Source organism: Lampetra planeri, chromosome 44 (assembly GCF_965212315.1).
Source record: "Lampetra planeri chromosome 44, kcLamPlan1.2.h2, whole genome shotgun sequence".
NCBI lineage: Eukaryota > Metazoa > Chordata > Hyperoartia > Petromyzontiformes > Petromyzontidae > Lampetra > Lampetra planeri.
Genome location: NC_136150.1, coordinates 15,806 through 37,612, shown reverse-complemented (window position 1 = coordinate 37,612; position 21,807 = coordinate 15,806). Strand labels below are relative to the sequence as shown.

At 49.6% G+C, this 21,807-nt stretch overlaps 1 protein-coding gene across 1 annotated transcript in view; it reads right to left on the bottom strand.

Moving 5' to 3' along the window:
* The window catches only part of LOC144732740 (uncharacterized), a 35,985-nt gene extending 14,423 nt beyond the window's left edge, over positions 1-21,562 (bottom strand). Inside the window, exons 1-7 of the mRNA XM_078614309.1 lie at positions 21,187-21,562; positions 13,548-13,685; positions 12,446-12,532; positions 8,930-9,017; positions 8,221-8,419; positions 3,343-3,385; positions 2,797-2,941 (exon numbers count right to left, since the gene is read on the bottom strand). Coding sequence (XP_078470435.1) covers positions 2,797-2,941; positions 3,343-3,385; positions 8,221-8,419; positions 8,930-9,017; positions 12,446-12,532; positions 13,548-13,685; positions 21,187-21,294 — 808 coding nt within the window. The 5' untranslated portion in view covers positions 21,295-21,562. The remainder of the gene's footprint in view (positions 1-2,796; positions 2,942-3,342; positions 3,386-8,220; positions 8,420-8,929; positions 9,018-12,445; positions 12,533-13,547; positions 13,686-21,186) is intronic.
* Between the last annotated feature and the right edge of the window lie 245 nt (positions 21,563-21,807).

Genomic DNA, 21,807 nt, shown 5'->3' with positions numbered 1-21,807 from the left:
GAAGACCCTATTGACGCTGCAGCGAGACTATTTTTGGCACGGCATGACAACGGATGTCGGTCACGTTCGCGCGTGTCCCGATTGTGCCCGGCGAAAACCACCTAAACAACCATATGTGCCGCCCATACAGTCTATTCAGGTGTCTAGAGTTAACGAATTGGTGGCGTTGGACATTTTGGGACCCTTCCCGCCATCCGCTAAGGGAAATAAATACTTGCTAGTTGGGGTGGAGTACCTCTCCCGCTGGCCGATGGCCTGGCCTTTGCCTGACCAGTCAGCGGCGTCTATCACAGACTCCTTTCTATTCGGGTACGTTATGGACAAGGGGGCGCCGGAGAGGCTCCTCACAGACCAAGGCCGGAATTTTTCTTCTAAATTGTTGGGGGAGGTGTGCGCGGCTCTTGGAACTAAAAAGATACGGACATCTCCCTACCACCCGCAAACGGATGGTATGGTCGAACGGCTAAATCGGACTTTGTCCGCCATGTTGTGTCACACCGTGAGTAAAAAACAATCTGATTGGGATTTGCATATCCCTGGGGTACTTTCGGCATACCGAATGACGCCGCATGCGGCTACAGGATATTCGCCGTTTTTCCTTATGTACGGTCGCGAGCACGTGCCGCCAATGGATGTGCAGTTGGGAACTGGAGTGAGGGGACCTGCTAAGCCTCTTCCTGATTACATTCAGGATACCGTTCGCTGGGTTACTGTGGCGCGGGAAGGGGCCCGCATGGCTACTGCCAAAGCCCAGGCCCGGAACGAGCAGTGTGCTCGACGCTCGAAGGGGGAGTGCCCCTGGAAGGTGGGGGACATGGCCTGGCTCCATTGCCCGTAGGTGCGGCCAGGTACCTCTCCTAAATTACACAAACCATGGCAAGGGCCGGTTCGCCTCATCGAGGTTCCCAACCCACAGTCTGCGCGTGTTCGGTTTGGATCTCGGCGTTGGTTCGTTCACACGTCGCGCTTGAAACCATGTGGCCCCTCGAAACGATGCGTCATCTCCCGATGTTGCCTTGCCGGGGTCTGTGGCTGCCGACTCATCCTTGCCTGTGCCTGTTGACCTTGCAAGAGCACCTGTCGTGCCTTTTACATACAAGCCGGCCGTGACATTGCTGGAGACAGGAGACTCTGCTCGGGGTGTGCCTACCACGGCTGCGGGGACTCCGAGCCCCGCCACCCTTCCGACCCCGTCGCATACACGATCGCGACGCACCCCCGACGCTGGGCCTTTAGGGACACGGGACCGGGATGTTGACGGGCCTCCAATAGCGACAGGAGGACTTCATCCTGTCGCTCCTAAAACCCCGTCACATTCCCGGTCTGCAGGAGGGCCGCCGCCCGTCCGGGACGGACCGGCGACCCGAACGCGCTCAAAGTCCCTTACATTTCGTTGAATTTTACTGTTGTGTTTTGTTGTTGTTGTTATATTTATTGTATGCTTCGTTGTCCTTGAATGTGTGATGGTTGTGTTCGCTCGCATTACTTGTCTCGTTATTGTTCAGCCGAGGTCGGCTGGATTTTCTCTACGGGGGAGGGTGGTGTAATGCGGGCGTAAACGGCTTCGCGGATATGACGCCATGGGGGGGAGGAGTTAGGTCACGTGTGAGAGAGGGGTGAGGTCTTAAGGGAGAGATACCGGAAGAGACGAGAGAGTGTGGGAGATAGAGTTAGAGTGAGGCCACGCAGGGCGGAGGTCGAGGAGTGGCGAGATCGCCACACACACACGCAGAGTAAGACTTGGCACCGTCGGCCAGCGGTGACCAAGCGCGGAGGAACGACGGGCAGCGGTGGAGCTGCAGTGAGGGCAGCCGGAGGACTGCACAGGGGACCTGCAGTGGAGCTGCAGAGGTGTGGAGGCTATGGGAGCGAGGGCAACTACGGAGCTGCCAAGGGGAGAGCTCTGAGCGAGGGCCGTGTGGGACAAGTATAAGAACCCGAATAAAGGACAACGGAGACAGACCCAGGATCGAGTCCTTTATTACATAAGGAAAGAAACAGACTTCTCCACAAATCTGGATGTCGCCTGATGAAGCCAGTTGTAACTACTGGCGAAACGTCATAGATTGTAAATGTTGTGGCTTGGCTCTCCAACACACCGGTGTGCTGTACTAGTGACGAATTGGCACGTTCTGTTTACGTGACAACCCTTACTAGTTGGCTGTGTCGGGATGTGGCGGGTTTTAACGACACATTTATATATTTACGCAATCTAACCCAAAAAAACCTCTATTATGGATGATATTGGTCGCGAAAGCCTTCGTGTTAAACCATAAAGGTGTCACCCATTAATAAATAATTATAAATGGCATTGTGAGCAGGGTGGATAAACCACACGTGGGCAGAAAAACAAAGACCCCCCGTAGAGCCTTAACAGGGGCAAGTGCTGGTAGCGAACACCTGTGAAAGCGGTGCACAAGGGGGTGGGTGGCTAGCACCATGCCTGGCCATCTTTGTCTCCCCAGTGCTGTTTAAACACGGTACGAGGTTCTCATTTTAGGCAACATAGGGCGAGGCCCAGGACTGGTTAAAATATTTGCCACTGTTATTAGTCTTGAGTGGGAATCGAACTCGATTCACGCACCCATCCAGTCATTCACCAACCCACTCATTTTCACACACACCCACCCATCCACTTATTTACACACTTTCCTACCTAACCGCTCATCCACCGACCCATCCAGTCACTCATTCACCTACTTGTCCACCCACTTACCCACTCACCTGCTCATTCACCCATCCACTCACCGACTCATTTACACATTCACTCATCCACCCACCCATCCACCTACTCACTCTTCTGCCTCAGCTCATCCTTGACAGCCTCCACTCCATGCTTCTCAATGATGTCGTAGATGCCCTGGGAGGTAGATCGGCTTTTCAGGTCTTTCTCCGTGATCCCCACTGACTGGAACATCCTCTTGAGCTCTGGGTCTATGTTCTGCACTCATTTAAACACAGGGAGAATGTGAGGCACACAGTAGTGAACACATCCAATGGCATTTCCAGCATTAGTAGTATCCGACTCCTGCCATGGAAATGTGGAATTTCCACAAAATTGCTCAGGGCTACCAACAGGGATGAGTAGAGTCTCACGCTACCCACTCGCTGCACATGAGAGGTTCAAGTCTCAGGGTTGTTTTGTTCGACCAGGGGTTCGACCAGGGACATCTCATCTGCAAGTGACCTCTGTGCCATTAAAATGACAAAAGCCATAGCACAAAAGCAAATGTACAGCAATGAACTGAACAGGAAGCAGAGCGGAGACAACCAAATAGAAATCACAGCAGAAACAACCAAACAGGAGCCGGAGTGAGTGCGGGCCCGTTGCACTGTACTCACGTCAAAGGAAGTTTGTGGATTATAGCCAACGTGTTTAAGGTGTCTGTCAATAACGAAAAAAAACAGAGTTAGCTGAACAAAAAAAATACAGCCACTGCAATCCCAGGAACACACGACAACACATTAGGGGCCTTGTTTCATGGGAAATGCTGCCAAATGCTCAATCTTCTTCTTTCATACGGCCGATGTAGATGCACAACAACAAATACAATCTCACATTCAAGTGCCCAAGCCAGACAAGTGCGTCAGGATCAGTGGAGTGTATTTCTGTGTCACCTTCATATTTGTGAATAGGGCAATACGTCATTATGTTGTACAGTCCTTTCTCGTGACCACAGTCACACACTGGACAGTTTTTAATTTTCCATTTGTGCATCAGGTATCCACATCTGGCATGGTTTGTGCAGTGGATGTGGTTTAGGGTGGACCACGAGCTTCGTGGAAGATCAAACCCACGGATCTTCTGCGTTGGGTCTTTCACAAACTCCACTCAGCTCTCCAGGCTTCAACCGGGTTGAATTTGCATTCAGTAAAAACACAAATCATTGCTCATCAAGATATTCGATTGACGTAATGAACCGACCAAATTTGTGTTGTCAAGAACCCTCCACCACTTGACGCAGCCAAATTAAATGAGTTACGTGGTACACAGCACAGATGATTAGCAACGGGCCAACTGTGATAGTTTCAGCTAGCTCGCCATGGGCGAGTTTGAGAGCATCTCAAATTATTACAGGAGCAAGTGATAGGCCCCGAGGGATGTGCAGGGGAGATCTGCGTGTTTGCCGAGTCTTGACGCCAGCAATGATGCCTTGCGTCAACAAACACACGGGGGTTCTCATCCCTATTTATTTTGCACTTTCAGTGCAGTGGCATCTCAAAGCACCGTGAAAAACACAAAGACGAACGAATTCAAAGAAACACAATGCAAAAGACAAATATCTCCCCTATAGCCTTAACAGACCGTTGGGGCAAGTGCTGTTAGCAAGTAACACCTACGAAGGACGAAATAGAACACAAGGGTTAGTCGCCGGGTTAGTAGCGCAGCTAAACGCACACAAACACGGAATCAATGTGGCACCTGCATTATCACTGCCAATTGCCACTTTGCATGATAACAAATAGATAGATGCAAGTGAGTTGCTACAAAACCACTCATCTCCCAAATGTATTGATGCATTTGAAACACTCATGGTGTTGTATGCAATGCTTGTATTTAAAATGGTTTATATATTTATCTAAAATGTAACTGCAATGGAAACAGGAATCAACGGCAGATTGTCAACCCAGGGCTGGATTAAAGGATGCCTCCTCACATCGCATGGGTCACACGGGGGTCGCTTGACCATACTTCACCACACTGGTTATTAATGGGTGAAGTTGTTGGGGGGATGGCAATTAAGATATCACTTGCCACTGATGTTAGCCATGGCTGGGAGCAGCGCACACCCCTATCACTGCACGCCATCAAATATAATACATTATTTTTGGGACACACAGTGGCAAATCCACAGGCGGAGCAGGGGAGAAGCAGGCTTGGCGCATTTCTCTCCTGGATACACGTATAAATAATAATAACACGATGTAACACAATTTTTGTCTCTGGGTAGTAAGTGTTATTTTTTAATTGCTAATGCCTAAAAAGTATAGAAAATGGCTATTATTCCCCACAAACTTTGCTTTTGTGACCAGGACAGTCATATTTTGAATTTTACCTATTTTAAATGAGAAAACGGACGTATTTATGTCTTTTCATTCACGTAAAGTCAGAAAAAAAACATGACTCAAAATTAACGTGTATTTATACTAAAGTAATAAAAAAATTACTACAAAAGATTTAGAAGTGAGTAGTGTTTCGAGATTTACGATTATATTGTAAATCACTTTCACGAATCAGCCCCCAAACATAGTCTTCCATCATGTTCTCGTTATACTGTCCTTGGTAGCGGCATTCAAAGTCCAGTATATCCTGGTGGAAGCACTCGCCCTGCTCCTCTGAGTACGCTCCCATGTTCTCCTTAAATTTATAAAGATGAGCATCAAGGATATGGACTTTCAGGGACATCCTACAGCCCTTTGTGCCATAGTTCTTCACCAGAGTCTCAACCAACTCCACAAAGTTTTCGGCCTTGTGATTGCCCAGGAAGCCCCGAATCACTGCGACAAAGCTGTTCCAAGCCGCTTTCTCCTTACTAGTGAGCTTCTTGGAAAATTCATTGCACTCCAGGATCTTCTTTATCTGTGGTCCGAAAAAGACACCAGCTTTGACCTTTGCCTCAGACAGCTTAGGGAAGAAGTCTTGAAGGTACTTGAAGGCTGCTGACTCCTTATCTACAGCTCTGACAAAATGTTTCATAAGGCCCAATTTGATGTGCAGTGGTTTGCATCAGCACCTTCCGGGAGTCCACCAGTGGCTCCCACTTGATGTTGTTCCTCCCCACAGAGAACTCGGTCCGCTGTGGCCAGTCCCACCTGTGGTAGTGCGCCTTGGTGTCCGTACTGGTCCCAAAGGCAAAACTAGCAGGGAAACTTGATAAAACCACCTTAGAGACCCATCAGGAATGCCACAATTTTGAAGTATCGAATGACCTCCCAGCCGTACTCATCATACTTCAAGGCGTCCAGCAAGGTCTTGATGCTGTTGTGATCTTCCTTGAGGTGCACCGAATGAGCCAGGGGAAGAGACTGGTACTTGTTAACATTATGGAGCAGCACGGCTTTGAGGCTCCTGGATGAGCTGTCAATGAAGAGACGCCACTCATTCTGGTTATAGGCGATTCCGATTGCCTCGAACAGACTGATCACAGTGGCAGAAGCAGAGCCCATCTTGACGGGTGAAGAAGCTGCAAAAAGGTTTTTTGACGCTTCCTCTGATCTGTGACTTGTACACTTGCATCCAACAAGTTCCACTGCTTGAGCCTAGACGTCAAAAGCTCGGCATTGGACTTGGTGAGACCAAGATCTCTATCAAGTCGTTGGTCTTTTTGGTTGGGGTAGTATGGGTTTCTTCTCTCCTCAGCTCCACCTCTGAAATTGTAATCTGGATCTACAACGTCTTCCTCGCTCTCCGACTTGCTGCTCTTCTAAAGACGGCTGCTCTCTCTCTGGAGGAGTGGGTACAGGGAGCTCATGGCAGTGTGACACCGGGGCGATGGATGAAGGAAGGTCCGGATACGTGATAGCAGGTGCATTCTTGCCAGTCCGACGTTTGGAAGTATCCACCATGCAGAAGTAGCAATTGTTTGAGTGGTCAGTGGGTTCCTGCCAAATTCTTGGGATAACGAACTTCATGGCTCTCTTTTCCCCTCTGTACCATCCTACAAAAATAAATTTATTTCACCCATGACTAATGTGCAAGAGATTCTCGCAACATTTTTTATATATTATATATTTTTGTTAATGACATTGAAAATTGTAAAACATTTAAAAATTACAACTTTTACAATTGTAATGCGGGCGTAAACGGCTTCGCGGATATGACGTCATGGGGGGAGGAGTTAGGTCACGTGGGTGAGAGGGGTGAGGTCTTAAGGGAGAGATACCGGAAGAGACGGGAGAGTGTGGGAGACTGAGTTAGAGTGAGGCCACGCAGGGCGGAGGTCGAGGAGTGGCGAGATCGCCACACACACGGGGGAGTAAGACTTGGCACCGTCGGCCAGCGGTGACCAAGCGCGGAGGAACGACGGGCAGCAGTGGAGCTGCAGTAAGGGCAGCGATGGAGCTGCAGTGAGGGCAGCCGTAGGACTGCACAGGGGGTCTGCAGCGGAGCTGCAGAGGTGTGGAGGCTACGGGAGCGAGGGCAGCTACGGAGCTGCCAAGGGGAGAGCTCTGAGCGAGGGCCGTGCGGGAAAAGTGTAAGAACCCGAATAAAGGACAACGGAGACAGAACCAGGATCGAGTCCCTTATTACACAATATTAAAAATGTAAACTAATTTTATGACATAAAATTCCAAGCAACAATTGTCCATCTTACCTTCCAGAGTTGTTTTGCATTGCTCGCAGGTGAAATGAGGTGCCCAGGGTTTGTCTTGATCCCCGACAGGCATGCCGAAATATGCCTTGCAGGCCCTACACATCTTAGCAGATGCTTCCACAGAGTACTTTTTCGCTCGTCTTGATAAATTGGCCGCAGACATAGCAAAATGCGTCTGCCGGATGCTTGCAGCCTCTTGATGCCATCTCAGAAAAATGCAGATATGTATCACATGTCCTTTGGATTGCACCACTCTTCGTTCTTGCATTAACATGCTAATCCCTCACATTAACATAGCCACTTCCATGCCCTCATCGAGGAGGCCGCTCTCCTATCTTACAGTTACATGCTAAGTTCTCACATTAACATCACTAGCCCCGCCCACTTCTTTATGACCCTTGTTCTACACCCATTTCAAACCTTTTACAACAGTCTGCCTCAGCAGCAGATCATGCTTTCCCACCTGATGACACACGCTTGTGTTGCGCCCGAAACGTTGTGATTTATTTTATACCTACGTGACTTTACCGAAAAAACCAAAGAGCATGAACTGGTGAGCTTAAGGCCCCTGTATTTATACTACGATTTATATTACTGGAAAGTTCTAGAATGTTCTAGAAGTTACTCCAAGTTTACTCAGCACTGAATTTATCTGGAATTCTCATTGAAAATAGGTAAATTTCCAAGTATCACTGTCCTGGTCACAAAAGCAAAGTTTGTGGAGAATAAGCCATTTTCTGTACTTTTGAGGTATACGAAATTCGAAAATAACACTTACTACCTGGGGACAACATTGATTTTTTTTGTTACATAGTGTAATTATTGCTATGACATAAACCCATGCCGTTTCGAACGCGACCCGGGCCTGTATGGATGCGTGCGTATGTGCATGCATGGAGCGTACTGGAAGTTGCTGGGCCCGCTGATGAAGCGCTTGTCGATCTTGGGTTTAGCAGTCTTCTTGGCTGATCGGCCGAGCGTCGCTGTGGACAGCTTGCCCAGGGAGAAGGGGAAGCCCTGCTGGCCGCTGCTGGGAGGCATCTCCACATCGCGCTGTGTCTTTGGCGCCGCAGCCTCGCTCGGAGAGAACACGGGCCCCCGCGCTGCCGGAGCGACACGACACAAACACGCATCTGGCATACATCTGGCAGACAACTTTCTGTATTTATATGTAGCTTATTTACATATGTTAATCAAACATGTTTTAATACATGTTTAACACGTAGGCTTTCGCGACCAATATTATTCATAATCAACGTTTTTGGGTTTAAATCGCGATCTAAACCCAAAAACGTTGATTATGAATGTTTTAATACCTGTTGATTTTATGTGTCCCTTGATTAGCAAACATTTAAATATCTTATATTGTCAATAACCGAAAATATAATGTATTAGTCGTTTTAATGTGCAATTAACGTAATATTTTTAATTGGGCGAGCGGGTGAGCGAGTGGGTGGGTGAGCGAGTGGGCGGGTGGGTGAGTGGGGAGAGGGTGGGCTGTCAATAGCAGGCTGCACGTGTCCTGACCTTGCCACTCATCTGAATGACGATCACCGTAAATGCAAAGGGAACACAGAGGCCCGGGATGTGGACAGAGGAAGGGTAATGCTTACTCTGCCGTTGCTGGATTCTCTCCAAGATTGCACTGCCAAAAGCCTGGGCCTCCTTCTCACTCGAGAAGTTGAGCCCGACTTGAAACTCCTGTTTGGTGATGAACAGAGAGACAGGTGAGAGGGGGAGGAATGGTGGTGGCAGCATCTATATATGTATGTTGAACTTCTTTCGTACCATATGTAGCCAATCTGTGCTAATCAGAGGTGCGGGGCAAGAACAATAAACTAAACACAATGAGCATTTACAAAGAAAAGAGTTTTCAATCCAGATTTAAAAGTCCATAGCTTTAGTGGCTCCCTAATATTGGAAGAGCGTTTCAGACAGCTGCAGAAGCGCATCTGAAAGCAAGCAATGCGGTGACCGTCTTTGCTCGATGGCTCGCTAAAAGTGGCCGCGAGGAAGACCAGAGTTCGTGCGATTGTTTATGCTCCTTGGCGAGATTGGCAAGGTGTTGTACGGCAGGGATTGAGTGGGCACAGCAGCGGTGGCCACACAAGCCACCGCGCCGCACTGGCGCCTGGTAGAGTCGTGGTCCGGCAGCACAGGAACACCACGGTGAGAGTTGTGACTCGCACGAGCCGGCAAGTAGAAGCTCTCCGATTAGTTTTTCAGTGTCGTTTGTTTTTTACATCTCCCGGTTTATCCCCAATGGTGCTATGACAGGGCTCGTGTCACGGAATAAAGAATCCATTCGGAAATCTCACGCGGTGGCACTTTCTGTGTATTGGGACCGCTTTAGCGGACGCGTCTTTGTTCCTCACTGAACTTCGCAGCTAAAAGTCCTGAAGGTGGCCCTTTCTCTATACAGCGAAGAAATACAGAACAACTACGCTCAATGTGGTTGGCAATACCGCATGGCCTGAAAATAAAAATGTACTATAGGCGACATTTTGGACAATGGCCTTTCTTTATAGTGGTATTCTGCGCTCGTCAGCAGTGAGGTTATGAAGTATGGAGCCCAGAGCCAGTTTAGATATCGCCTATAGCCACTGCTGTCAACCGCTGCTGGGAATTGAACTCTGGTCGGCGGGTTCAGAGAGTGGCGTGTAACAACTGCGTCACTGGGGGTGACCCAGTTGTGGACTGTGGGCTGACCCTACACTGGAACTTGAACTGATCACAATCTCGTGATTGTCAGTCAGTCATTCTGATTTAGTACTTATCCTGACCATGCCCGTCATCATCCAGATGGCGGTTACCATAAACGCTAAGGGAACAGAGGGAACACAATGAATGGAACGCCAATGCTGGAGCGGCGAAGGCTGGTTGAGGGCTGGTTGAGGGCTGGTTGTGGAGGCGGAACTGCCATGGATGTAAAGACGATGACGCCAGGAATGCTGCTCGCTATGCGGACTGACTAAATTCTCCCCTTTGTTTGTTTAGGGTTAGGGTGGGGGCGACACGTCAGGCAGGTTCGGAGGGACTCGGTGTCGCAGCTGAAGCCCCGGGGACAGAGACCGGGCAACACCCAAAGCCACAGCCACAATGCGTATGGCACTGCAGGCAAGCGAGCGATCAGCGGGCGGCGCGTTTGTCCATCGAGTGAGTCCACTCCACGGGAAGCGGAGACGCAGTGGCTAACGCACTGCGCTAAGAACCCGACGAGTTCCATTCCAGCTCAAGGCCAACACCAGGGACGATTATCTGAACTGGTCTTGGGCCTCCTCTACGTCAAGTCAGGCTAAATTAGTACCTGGAGTTTTGTGTAAACATCAGCACTGGGAAGACATAGTCGGTTGGGCGTGTTGTTGGCCACCCACCCCGGCCTTTATAGGTGCTCGCTAACAGGACACTTGTACTAACAGTCTGTTAAAGGCTATACGGGGAATCTTTGTCTTTGGTGGTCACGGTAGTGGTGGTGGCAGAGATGCTCATGACGGAGATGGTGACGGTCATATAACCGTGGTTATGGTGCGCTGGAGGTTGCGGTTAGCGCAATGCGTTAACGAGCACCAATACCATCACTACAATACCGTCACCACCACCACAATATAACCACTATCATCATTGCCATGGGTACACTGCTGATGATGCACATGTGCTGAGAAATCAAAAACCGCAACAACTTTCATTTTTGCAGTGCAGCCAGCAATCGAACGTGGGTGTCTCTGTGATGCACCGTCCACAATCACCTATGCCCCTCTGCATTATCCAGTGGGCTGCACGCAGGCTCGCGTGTCCCCTCGGATCACGCCGAGCTCTGCAGCCAGCGACTTTGCTCCACAGCTTCGGCACAGATTAGCGGCTGCAGTGATTTATGCCTCGCATTTTCTCCGTGTTGTGCTGCTGCCAGCGTGGGCGATGGAATGCGGCGTTCAGCAATGCACGGAATCTTCTGTTCGGTGCAAAAAGAAGGGATTGATATATTGATGGAGGTGGCGCCCCCCCCGCTGTCACGACAATCGGGCCCGGGTGCGGGCGCGAGGAGTGCGCTCTTCGCTAGAGATGCAATGCAGTGCCGATGTGGTGTCAGACCGACGTCACGAAGCTCGCCTCGTTGTGCAGGTGTTGTATCTTTGCCTTCTGATAGAAACTTGAAATGACTAGAACAGATGATGAAACAGCTTCTTGTTGTTGTTGGACAAGCAACATACCTCGCTATACCGCTCTCTCCACTGACTGCAGTGCAGCGCAATGGTGACGTGATGTTATTTTCCTCACCTGGTATGCAGGAAGTCGGAGGTTCGATCCCAACCCTGACGCCTGCTGCTGTATATTTGGAGTTTACGTGTTCTTCCCTTGGTCGCGTGGATTTTTTTCCCTGGGTCCTCTGATTTTTACCCCCACCTTTATAAACATGCATCTAGATTATTTAGCTGCAATACATTTCCACCTGATAAGCCACTTTGTGATCAGGTCGCTTCTTATAAAAAGCTAATAGCTTAGTGGGCCTTACCTGGCAAGAAAAAAACATAGTTTAGTTTTATTTGTATATATTTTTAAGTGATTTGTTTTATCTTTCCTATACTTTGCACTCCTATCGTGTGTTTGTATCGTTTGTTTTTGTAGTGCTCTGACCTGCCCCTACTGGACATCTGTGAAAATAGATGTATAGCTCATCGGATGACTCCAACATAAATAAATATTCCTAATTCTGAAGCTCGTCACACCCACAACCAGCACCGTCCCAGCTGAGCGACATTCGCTGGCCGCAGCCGTCTGGGAATCTCTCTCCCACGTCATACGCGGCGGCGGCGGCCGCAGCAGCAGCAGCATCCAGTGCGGCGTACTGGTCAGTCGAGCTGCTACAATGGTGTCTATGCTAGAGCAGGCGACCTGACGTACGGGACGCTTCTGGGCGTTTTTGAAGTGTTCACCACACCGACTGGACACGTGCACACGTGTGGGCAGGGGAATACCGTTGTTGTCATCCCCCCACCATAGGAACGTGGAATTTCCACCGCTGGCTGTGTGGGGGCCATGTAGGCGAGACTGGTGCCTCTAAGCTTGTTGGAGCGGGAGCTGCTGCGAGCGGTGGACCGGGTCGAGGGCCGAGTGCGCCGCGTGCTACTCACGTCCGCCACGAAGCAGTGGAAGTACGGCCTTAGGGTGCGGTACATGAACTCCGCGTAGAGCTCCTGGTCCAGCAGAGTCTTCTGATCCTGAGACGAGAATGCACTGACGGGTTCACGACTACGTCACCGCGTCCCGCTGTCACGCATCCTCCCAGACCAATTAACTGCCCACACACAGCGCCGCATCCCTGCGTGGTCGTGGTGGTGCCGTCGGAGCTGTCACTTGCTGTAGACGTTCGCAAATCCGACCTTTCCACACGCAGTGATGTTATCCATCAGCTTATCTACACTTCTGCAGTGCAGCAGAGCATGTCTCTGTACGGTTGTGTTGTTTACCATGTGTGCCTCTAAATATTCAACAGCTTCTTTGTGGAGAATATAAACAACACTATACATTATACTCTTTGGTTCTTTTGGTAAAGTTACGTAGGTAGAAAAAATAAATTATAAATTACGACGTTTCGATCGCAACACAAGCAATCGTCATCAGGTAGAAAGATACAGCTGTAGAACTGCTGAACAAGAAAGGGCTCTTGCAACATGAGGCTATATATAGGTTTGAGGTGGGTGTCACCCAAGGGTAAGTAGCAGAGGTCGCAACCGGGTACCCGATACCCGTACCCTACCCGATACCCGGCTACCCGTATCCAGCTGGGTACGGGTACCCGTTTGCGACCCTGGTGCGGCCGGGTACGGATAGGCCGTGAGTCACTGGTGAGTAACCATTTGTCACTCATTTCGGGTAGGGTACGGGTAAGGAATCAAAACTCGTTTGCGACCTCTGGTAAGTAGGCAGGGTCAAAAATGCTCCAAAGGAGGATTGGCATGTTAATGCAATCGAATTTCATGGGATACGAACCCCGTCGTCGCACACGAGCACCGTCGCCACAAGCACGCACAGCAGCTGCGCTACATTGCTCGTGTGGGGGTGTGTGGGAGTGCGTGGGGGTGTGTGGGAGTGCGTGGGGGGGAAGCGTGGGGGAGGGTGGAGGTGTGTGTCGTAGGGATGTATGGAGGTGCATGGAGGTACGTGGAGGTGCGTGGGGGAGCATGGAGGTTCGTGGGGGTGCGTGGGGGTGCATGGGGGTGCCCCCCACCGGACCTGGATGCTGTAGATGCGGATGAAGTGTGAGCGCACGGTGCTGTCGCGCACGACGCACGCCACGCCACAGTGGCGCTTCCTCCAGCTCCGCTCGCCTGGCCACGCCGCAAACACCTGCACCACGGCCGAGGCCAGCGTCTGTGGGGGGGCCGGGGTGGGACAGGGGAGGGAGGGGGATCAAGACACAGGGCATAGGTTCGGCTCCACTCACCACAGCGACACGCTCACAGCCACGATCCGATAGCGATGATGCTATTGCCGTCGAGCCACTGGTGACGATGATGATTTGTGCATCAGGTATACGCACCTGCCATGGTTTGTGCGGATGCGGTTTAGGGTGAACCATGAGCTTTGTGGAAAGTCAAAACTAGGGGTATTCTGCATTGGGTCTTTCACAAGGTGTTTGTGAGTTATTTTAAACTCCATTCAGCTCTCCAAGCTTCATTGGGGTTAAACTCGCACGGTTGAAGGCTAAGCACATGGGTCCAAAAGGATTTGTGTGACTTCAAGCAATCATGAGGGACAATATTGAGGTCCTGGTGAATAGGTAGTCAACCATTTTCCTCTATTTACAGGACTTCCCGGAGGGTTGCAGCATTGTGGTGAATGGGTGGGTGTAATTGACAATGGATCTCTCGCTTGAGGTTTTGTCAAGTGGTCCTATTGTGTTCACTACTACTTTGGAGGCTATAGAGTTGGGCAGGACTCTTGCGGTCCGGTATTCTGTTGGATTGGCAGCTCCCAGGTGTCGTAGTAGGGCTCATACATGGTGGCTGGAGTGTGTGGAGTCCAGGCCTTCAATGCACTCAATCCACCATTGGCGTCTGGCTAAGTCTAAAGACTCTAGCAAGGGGCTTTGCGACCTGTGGGCTGTCCAACTTTTTGTACTGTCGGAGCAGGTTCTGGGTCTCTGTCCAGCAGGGAGTGGATTCTTTCAGGAAGCCTCGGGGGGTGCTCTTCTTGGCGGCTGCAGTACGGAGGTCAACAAAACGGTGACAGCATTCTGTTGTTGCGGGAATTCGACTCACCACTCTCTCTACAGCCTCCTTATCGTGTTCCTAGTCAGCTTTGACCAGGTTCCACTTTGGTAATCGTTTTGACAGAATCACGGGGATTTCAATGCTGATGTGGGTGATGATGGGCCTATGTTGACTTTGGGGAAGCTTAGAAGTATTTTGCGTGATGTTTGAAGTGTGCTCCCACTTTGACCTTTGGTAATGATGGTGAGTTTAGGGTTGTAGTCGCGTTGCCAGCGGGCAGAGTAAAAAAGTTTCTTTCTGCTTGGGATCCAAAACCAGGTGCAGATATTCAGTGGACATCCAGTCGGTGAGTTCTTCACCGTCGGCCTGATCGCCTGCATAGCCCCACATAGTATGGCGGTTGTTAAAGTCACCAATGTAGAGGGCTGGGATTAGTGTGCTTGGGAGTCCTGGCTTTGTCCATTTTTTATTAGGGGCTTTATACACATTGGTGATATGCAGCTCCCCTATCTTGATGATGGTGGTGTAGCTGGCCTCTTTTTGAGTTCGTGGGAAGGCATATAACTATGCGATGATGTTCTTCACGTATATGGCCAAGCCATATTTCGGGTGGTAGTGGCTCGTTTTGAGGTTGTATCCAAGGATGTGGGAGCGATTGGCATGTAGGGTATCCAAGCCGTGGGTTTCTTGGAGTGTCAGGACATCAATGTTACGTGTGTTCATTATGATCGCGAGATACTCGCACTTTGCCTGAGAGAATCCCTCAATGTTCTATTGGAGGATCCTTGTCCCGGGCCTGTCTGGCACATTGTCTGGCCTTAAACATGGCCGTTGGTGTGATTTGCGCTGTTGCTCTGGAGACTGGAAGATTGATGACCAATGTTCGGTTCGCGTTGATGGCATTCGTCGTGATTTCTCATTCAACAGAGTAGTGATGATGAACGTGATGAACATGATGAACATCACCACTCTGTTAAGTGACTGTAGAAGAGCACTCGACTCTCCCATTGCAAGGTCACGGGTTCAAGTCTCGGTCGAGGGTGAACTCCGCCCATCATCCCTTGGGTTAGGGACGATGGAGCTGGGAGATGCTGCCAATGGAAGCATGACAAGGACGTTAGGAAATGTTGGTAATATTAGGTTAGGGGATTTGGGGAATGAGGGAGAGGGGGTGTTGGGAATGTGTCTACGGGAAAGGAGGTGCATTGGGAGGTTACAGAAATAATTGAGTTGGAAAGGCAAGTTCATTTAAGATGGTTTTGGGCCTGTGTTGAGAAGACACATAGAAAAAACAATTAGAAAGCCGTCGGAGATTAGAGACCCATAGACTCAGAGAGACTCAGACCTGCACAGAGACTCGGACCATAACACAGAGCTCCATTCCCTTACCCAGAGATCCACAGTCTCACACTGAGATTCATAGACTCACACACAGACAAAAGACACACGCTGTATAGCTATAACAGACTGCTGGGGCAAGTGCTGCTAGCGAGCACATACGAAAGGCCGGAACGGCACACCACGCCTGGCCGCCTTTGTCTCCCTAGTGGTGATGTTTACACACCTCAACAAGTACTAATTTGAGGCCGAGTCGACCTAGGGGGTGTTGGCTGTGAGTGGGATTTGAACTCGGGTCGCTGGGTTCGTATCTAAGCGCGCTAACCGCTACACTACCGCTCTCCACACACAGACCCATGGATACACACACATACACCAATAGACGCACACAAACCCATAGCTGCACACACAGACACTTTAGATGCACACAGAAACCCTGACTAACAAAGACCCAGAGATTACCGGAGTTGTGGACATGCCACCGGTGTCGGCAGAATATGAGGAGTAGAGGGAGACAGGTAGGAGGATGCGGAAAGAGACACTAGTGGACGCGAGTAGAAAACGAGGTACGGAACAAAAGCTCAAGGAGGCAGGGAAAAAAACTCCAAGCAGTAGGGCCGATGCAGTCGTGGGACTTGTGGAGTGGGTCTCATCTGCCGTTGGTCTACAATGAGGCAGAGAAAGAAATGCCACATTCCAAGACGGGGGCAATTCCATTATATATTTTGTCTACGTTGTATAATTTAATCTCGACCATCATGGATGAGAGCATCGCGAGTTGAATGTCACCCTGGCGACGCGAATGCTGATGAACCGAGTCGGAATGCGGTGACGCCTGTCTCTGCACCCTGGGTGGAGAGCGCTCCCGGAGCCGGACAGACGAGTTCCGTAGCCCCCCCTCCTCCTCCCACAAACAACAGTGCGTGGCCTGACGTGGAAAAGTCTATAACTGGCGACGTCTCGGGCGATGCCCCTTCTTCACAGCACAGAGGGAGCTAACCAAAGAGGTAGCGTCGTTCACCACCAAATCATCGGCTTCGACAAAAGTGAACAGATTCTGTCTGGTGATGCTGCTGCTGCTGCGTTGGCAGCGGTCGCATAACGAGCGTGGGGGCAGGGGGTGCCTTGCCCCCCTCCCCTGGTGGCCAAAGCTACGAGTCGAGGTCTCCTTGACAACCACCATGAGATTTGTTTTCAGTGTAAAATAACAACTTTTTTATGCAAATCTTTTCATTTACGTTCCACCTTTGATTTTAATTAGAGCAGTAACATTTGGCGACCGTAAGAGACAAATCAAATATTGGAGCCCCATCTGACCGATTGTCACACCAGCTGAGCTAATAATGATATTATGTAGTCACTACGCCACTGATTGGCAGTGATACACAAGTACACTTAACAACAAAACCTCGACAGTATTTGTCAATCACAACACAGCGTGGCCTTAAATGCAACGGGTGACGTTTCGGGTGACGGTACTTCTCCATGTCACGTAAAGTATAGCACTTTCCATCGCACTCGTTTACCGAAAGGAGCTCACACAACACTTCCAAGCACAAGGATTCGACCGGGACTCGAGTCCCCACCGGCCCACACTGGAGGCACACTCCAAGACGTCTCTATCAGCCCAGCCTCGGTTTATTATTAGAGCCGTGGGGTTTACAGCAACAACTCTGAACATGACGTCACCAGATCTCGGCACAAATCAATTCCTGCCACATGTTTCCAGTTGCCAGCTGCCAGAGAGGTTTTCACTTCTCTCCCCATCCGCGTAAATCACAAAACAGCTCAGTAACAGCCCATCGAGAGTCTGAACTGTCAATAGGGATACAAGAGGAAATAACCGTAGCACTGCACAGCATCACTTCAAAACAACCACCCAGCGAGTGGGGGGCAGCTGGGTGCTGCGATGAGCCTGCTGTGACCCGAGTTCGATTCCGGCTACGGCTAACATCGGTGGCAAGAGATATTTTAACTGGTGCTCGCCTCCTACCCCTCCTCCATCCCTTCATTAACCCGCACTTCTCCGTACGGCTGATGATATCGAGCAGCAGCTGTGATTTCTATCGAGATTGCCGACGAGCCACATGAGATTGCGTCACGAGTAGTGGGACGCCGTGATGCTGCTGTAAATGCCTCCTTCGAATTTGCGAATCGGGCGTCCAGACGTTAAACCCGTACTGACCAGCGTGGTGAATTTATGGCGTGGGGAGGCCCTCATCGCACTGGTGGGTTTAGGAAGGCTGGAATGTGTTTGCTGTGGATAGCGAGTGGTATTCGGGGCCAGTTTTTGCATTTATACATTTCCGGATATCGGATGTTTTCGGACCATTATGTTAGATATTTGTTTCAGACCCTAACTCAACACATTAGCTACCATCCGCCACGAAGTGGCGGTAACGTCACCACGAGGCTTGTGCTAGGCTAGGTGCACTCCATAGCACACCACTCAGGATAACCACGAGCGTCCCTGTGCAGAATGCAATTCACAAAACAGACCAGGAGACGATACGCCTCCTCTTCCTCCACAGACATGTCTCTCCACATAAAAAGAAAAGTTTTTCTTTACACAACTCATGGGTTCTTACATATATATTTTACACAGCTCATAATTTCAGCAGCATTGATTTAAAACGAGCAGAGTTTGCTTGGACTGAATCAATGCTGCTGAAATTGTGTCGTTACCCTCCACCACCCGACACGGCCAAACAGTAAAAAAAGTGTGTCACGTTTACAAAAGACAAATAGTTCACAAATAGTAAACTGCTGAAATTGTGCACTCCCGGGAGGTCGATGGGTTGTCTGTGTAATATCTTGACTTAAGCTTTCGTGACTGCAGGAATACATATTCTATGGGTCTTTCGGTAAAGCCACGTAGATAGAAAAATAATAAACATATCAAGCAATCGTCTTCTCACCTGAAGGCGATTGCTTGTGTTGCGATGGAAACGTCGTGATATTTTTTATTATTATTTTTCTATCTACGCGGCTCTACCGAAATTCCCATAGAATATGTCTGTGGAATACTTCATGATTTTAACCTGGACAGATGGATTTGTGAAGGAGACATTATCGGCTCATCTAATTTGTTATGGAACACGAGAGGTTACTCTGCAGATATAAATGCTTCGACTGTCATACCAATGTAGAATTGACATCACTAGATCAGATCCACTGGGAGAAACGAGGCCCATTCCACAATGATCTGGCCAGAGAGACAGCTTCATCTGACCAAGTGTAGAGAACGAGGCTTGCATTAGTCACATTCCCTCACACCGTGATTACATTCCAGAACGGATGATGGCGAGATGTTAACCACGTCGCCCAGTATGGAGGAGTTCGTGTGTTCGATCCCGACCCTGGCGCCTGCATAATTTGAGTCTGCGTGTCTCTCTCCCCGTGGTCGCGTGGATTTTTCCCCCGGGCACTCCGGGTTTTCCCTCCGCATTTCGAAACATGAATTTAGAGTATTTGGCTTGACATTAATTTCCACATGATAAGCCACGTTGTTGAGCCATCATTTCTGGCCAGGTCGATTCGGAAAAAGAGCTATATAACTCAGTGGGATTTACCTGGCAAAATATAAAATAGTTTCGTTTTTCATGGGCTCAGCAGTGCCATATAAAGCACTCGTGTTCAAAGCCCAACTTAAACTGTAGCATTCACAGAGTGTCACAAGTGATCTAGGCGACTCCACGCCCCAAGCCACGGGGTGGACAGTTAGTTTTTGTCAGCCCTAAGCCTGTGGTGGAAATTCCATATTCCTATGGTGGGGGCCTGGTCTCTCTCAGCACGAGCGGCGTTGAAATACCACGGTGGCGCATTACCACAATATAATTGTGAGCGTCGATGTGGAGAATATACGTAATACGATAACCAAGCACAACAAAATAAGTTTTGTATTTACACATGAACATCAGCCACACGACCTTTTGAAAGAGGACATTTCCAGCCTCATTCAGGGTCTCATCAGCAGACTTACTCGCTCGAACCGATGCTCTGGTGCACTGCTCGATGTTTATCATGGGCAAGGACCCTCCCTGTTAGACATGGGTCCGAGTTTCGAAGTAAAATATTCCTCACAATAATCACCAGAACGCTAATGACTGGTCCCGTGCTCAGCTCTCGCAAATATCCCGGCCCCACGGGCAGCTAACAGAGTGCTTTGCATGCTAGGAATGTCGGAAAAAGATTATGTAAATCTTGTTTAAAAGTATAGCAGTGCGTGATGTTAAGTCGCCATCCACGTGGCATGAGCTGTTTGACAAGTACAGTATTATTGTACGATTGTTCAACGAGGTAAAGTGACGTGTCATTCCATCGCTGCAGTGAGTGGCACAGGCCCAAATGGTCAAGCTCCCAGGAACAAACGGCACTATTATCCAAGTTATGAAGTGATGCGAGTCTAACACGTATCAAGAATTGAACGGGGTTATTTATGTATTGGTGTAAGAGATTGGTGGGGAGGGGGGCGAGACGACGATGATGGTAGTAGGGAATTCTATATCTTTATTTCCAGAGTGGAACAGTTCGAGGGAGGGATTACAAATATAAGGTGACCTCTTGATTTTAAGCTTTCGTGACTGCGGGATTCCATACTCTTTGGTTCTTTCGGTGAAGTCACGTAGGTAGAAATAAAATAAAATAAATCACCACGGTTCGATCGCAACACAAGTGGTCGTCATCAGGCAACTTTTTGCAACTTGCCTTATGACGACCGCTTGTGTTGCGATCGAAACGTCGTGATTTGTTTTATTTTATTTTTAACTACGTGACTTTACCGAAATAACCAAAAAGTATAAGGTGACCTACAGTGTAGTAGTGAGTGGATGGATGAGTCAGTGAGCGAGCAATTGAGTTAGTAACTTTATGAGTGAATGAGTGGATAGGCGAGTGGATGGGTTATTGAGTGATTGACTTGTGTGAGTGAATGAGTGAATAGTTGAGTTTGTTGTGACCTTCGGGCATGGTGAGCGAGTGTCGGTGTGACCAGTGGGGAGCGGGGTAAAGTCGCGATTAGCGCTACGCTGCGCCAAGAACCTGGCTACCCGGGTTAGATTCCCGCTCACGGCCAACACCAGTGGCGATTATCTGAACCGGTCCTGGGCCTCTCCTAGGTCGACTCGGCTTCAAATAGAGTACCTGGTGCGGTGTGTCAACATCGCTACTGGGGAGATAAATTCGGTCGGGCGTGGTGCTGGTCACCTAGTACCTCGTGTTAAGTACCGGACTTCATAGGTGCTCGCTAACAGTACTTTCCCCAACAGTGTCAAGGCTACCTGAAGGGATGTGTGTGCGTGCAGATGCGGTCCACTACTCACCACACACTTGTGTCCCAAGACATCAAAGAGAGCTCGGTTCTCTTCGGCTGAGAGCAGCTGGCAGCCTTTGTTAGTCCACTTCTTGGTGCCATTTGCGACAGAAGTCATCACAGTGCCTTGCACAGCCCACCCCAACACTCAACACGGCAGTAACACAGCTACCCTACAGCCAACACCGACACCAACCCAGCAATAATACAGCCCAACACAGCACCTCCGGTTAGCGCGGCTGGCTACGTAAGGTGCGAAAAAAGTTCAACACACACTCGCAGTGTACTGTGATGTAATGAGTCTCGACACAGCCCATGCTCACGCATGTATGGAGCGACAGTAACTGTGGGATCTTCTCATTGTCTCACCTGGTGCTTGGCGATCAGCCAATAGGTACGAGGCAGCCCCCCTCTCGCCCTACCCCCCCCCAAATATGCCTCAAGCGCTGATTGGTCTAGAGCAGTGCGATGAGCTCATTGTGGAGCGATACAAGGGCAACAGGTTGAGTGGGATTCAATCCGGAGGCTTCGCCCAGGTGAGAGGGCGATGCTGCTATTTATGTACCGCGCTGCAATGGAAACACCTGAACCTTACAGGAGTACTCACAATAATTCGCGTTAATAGCGTATC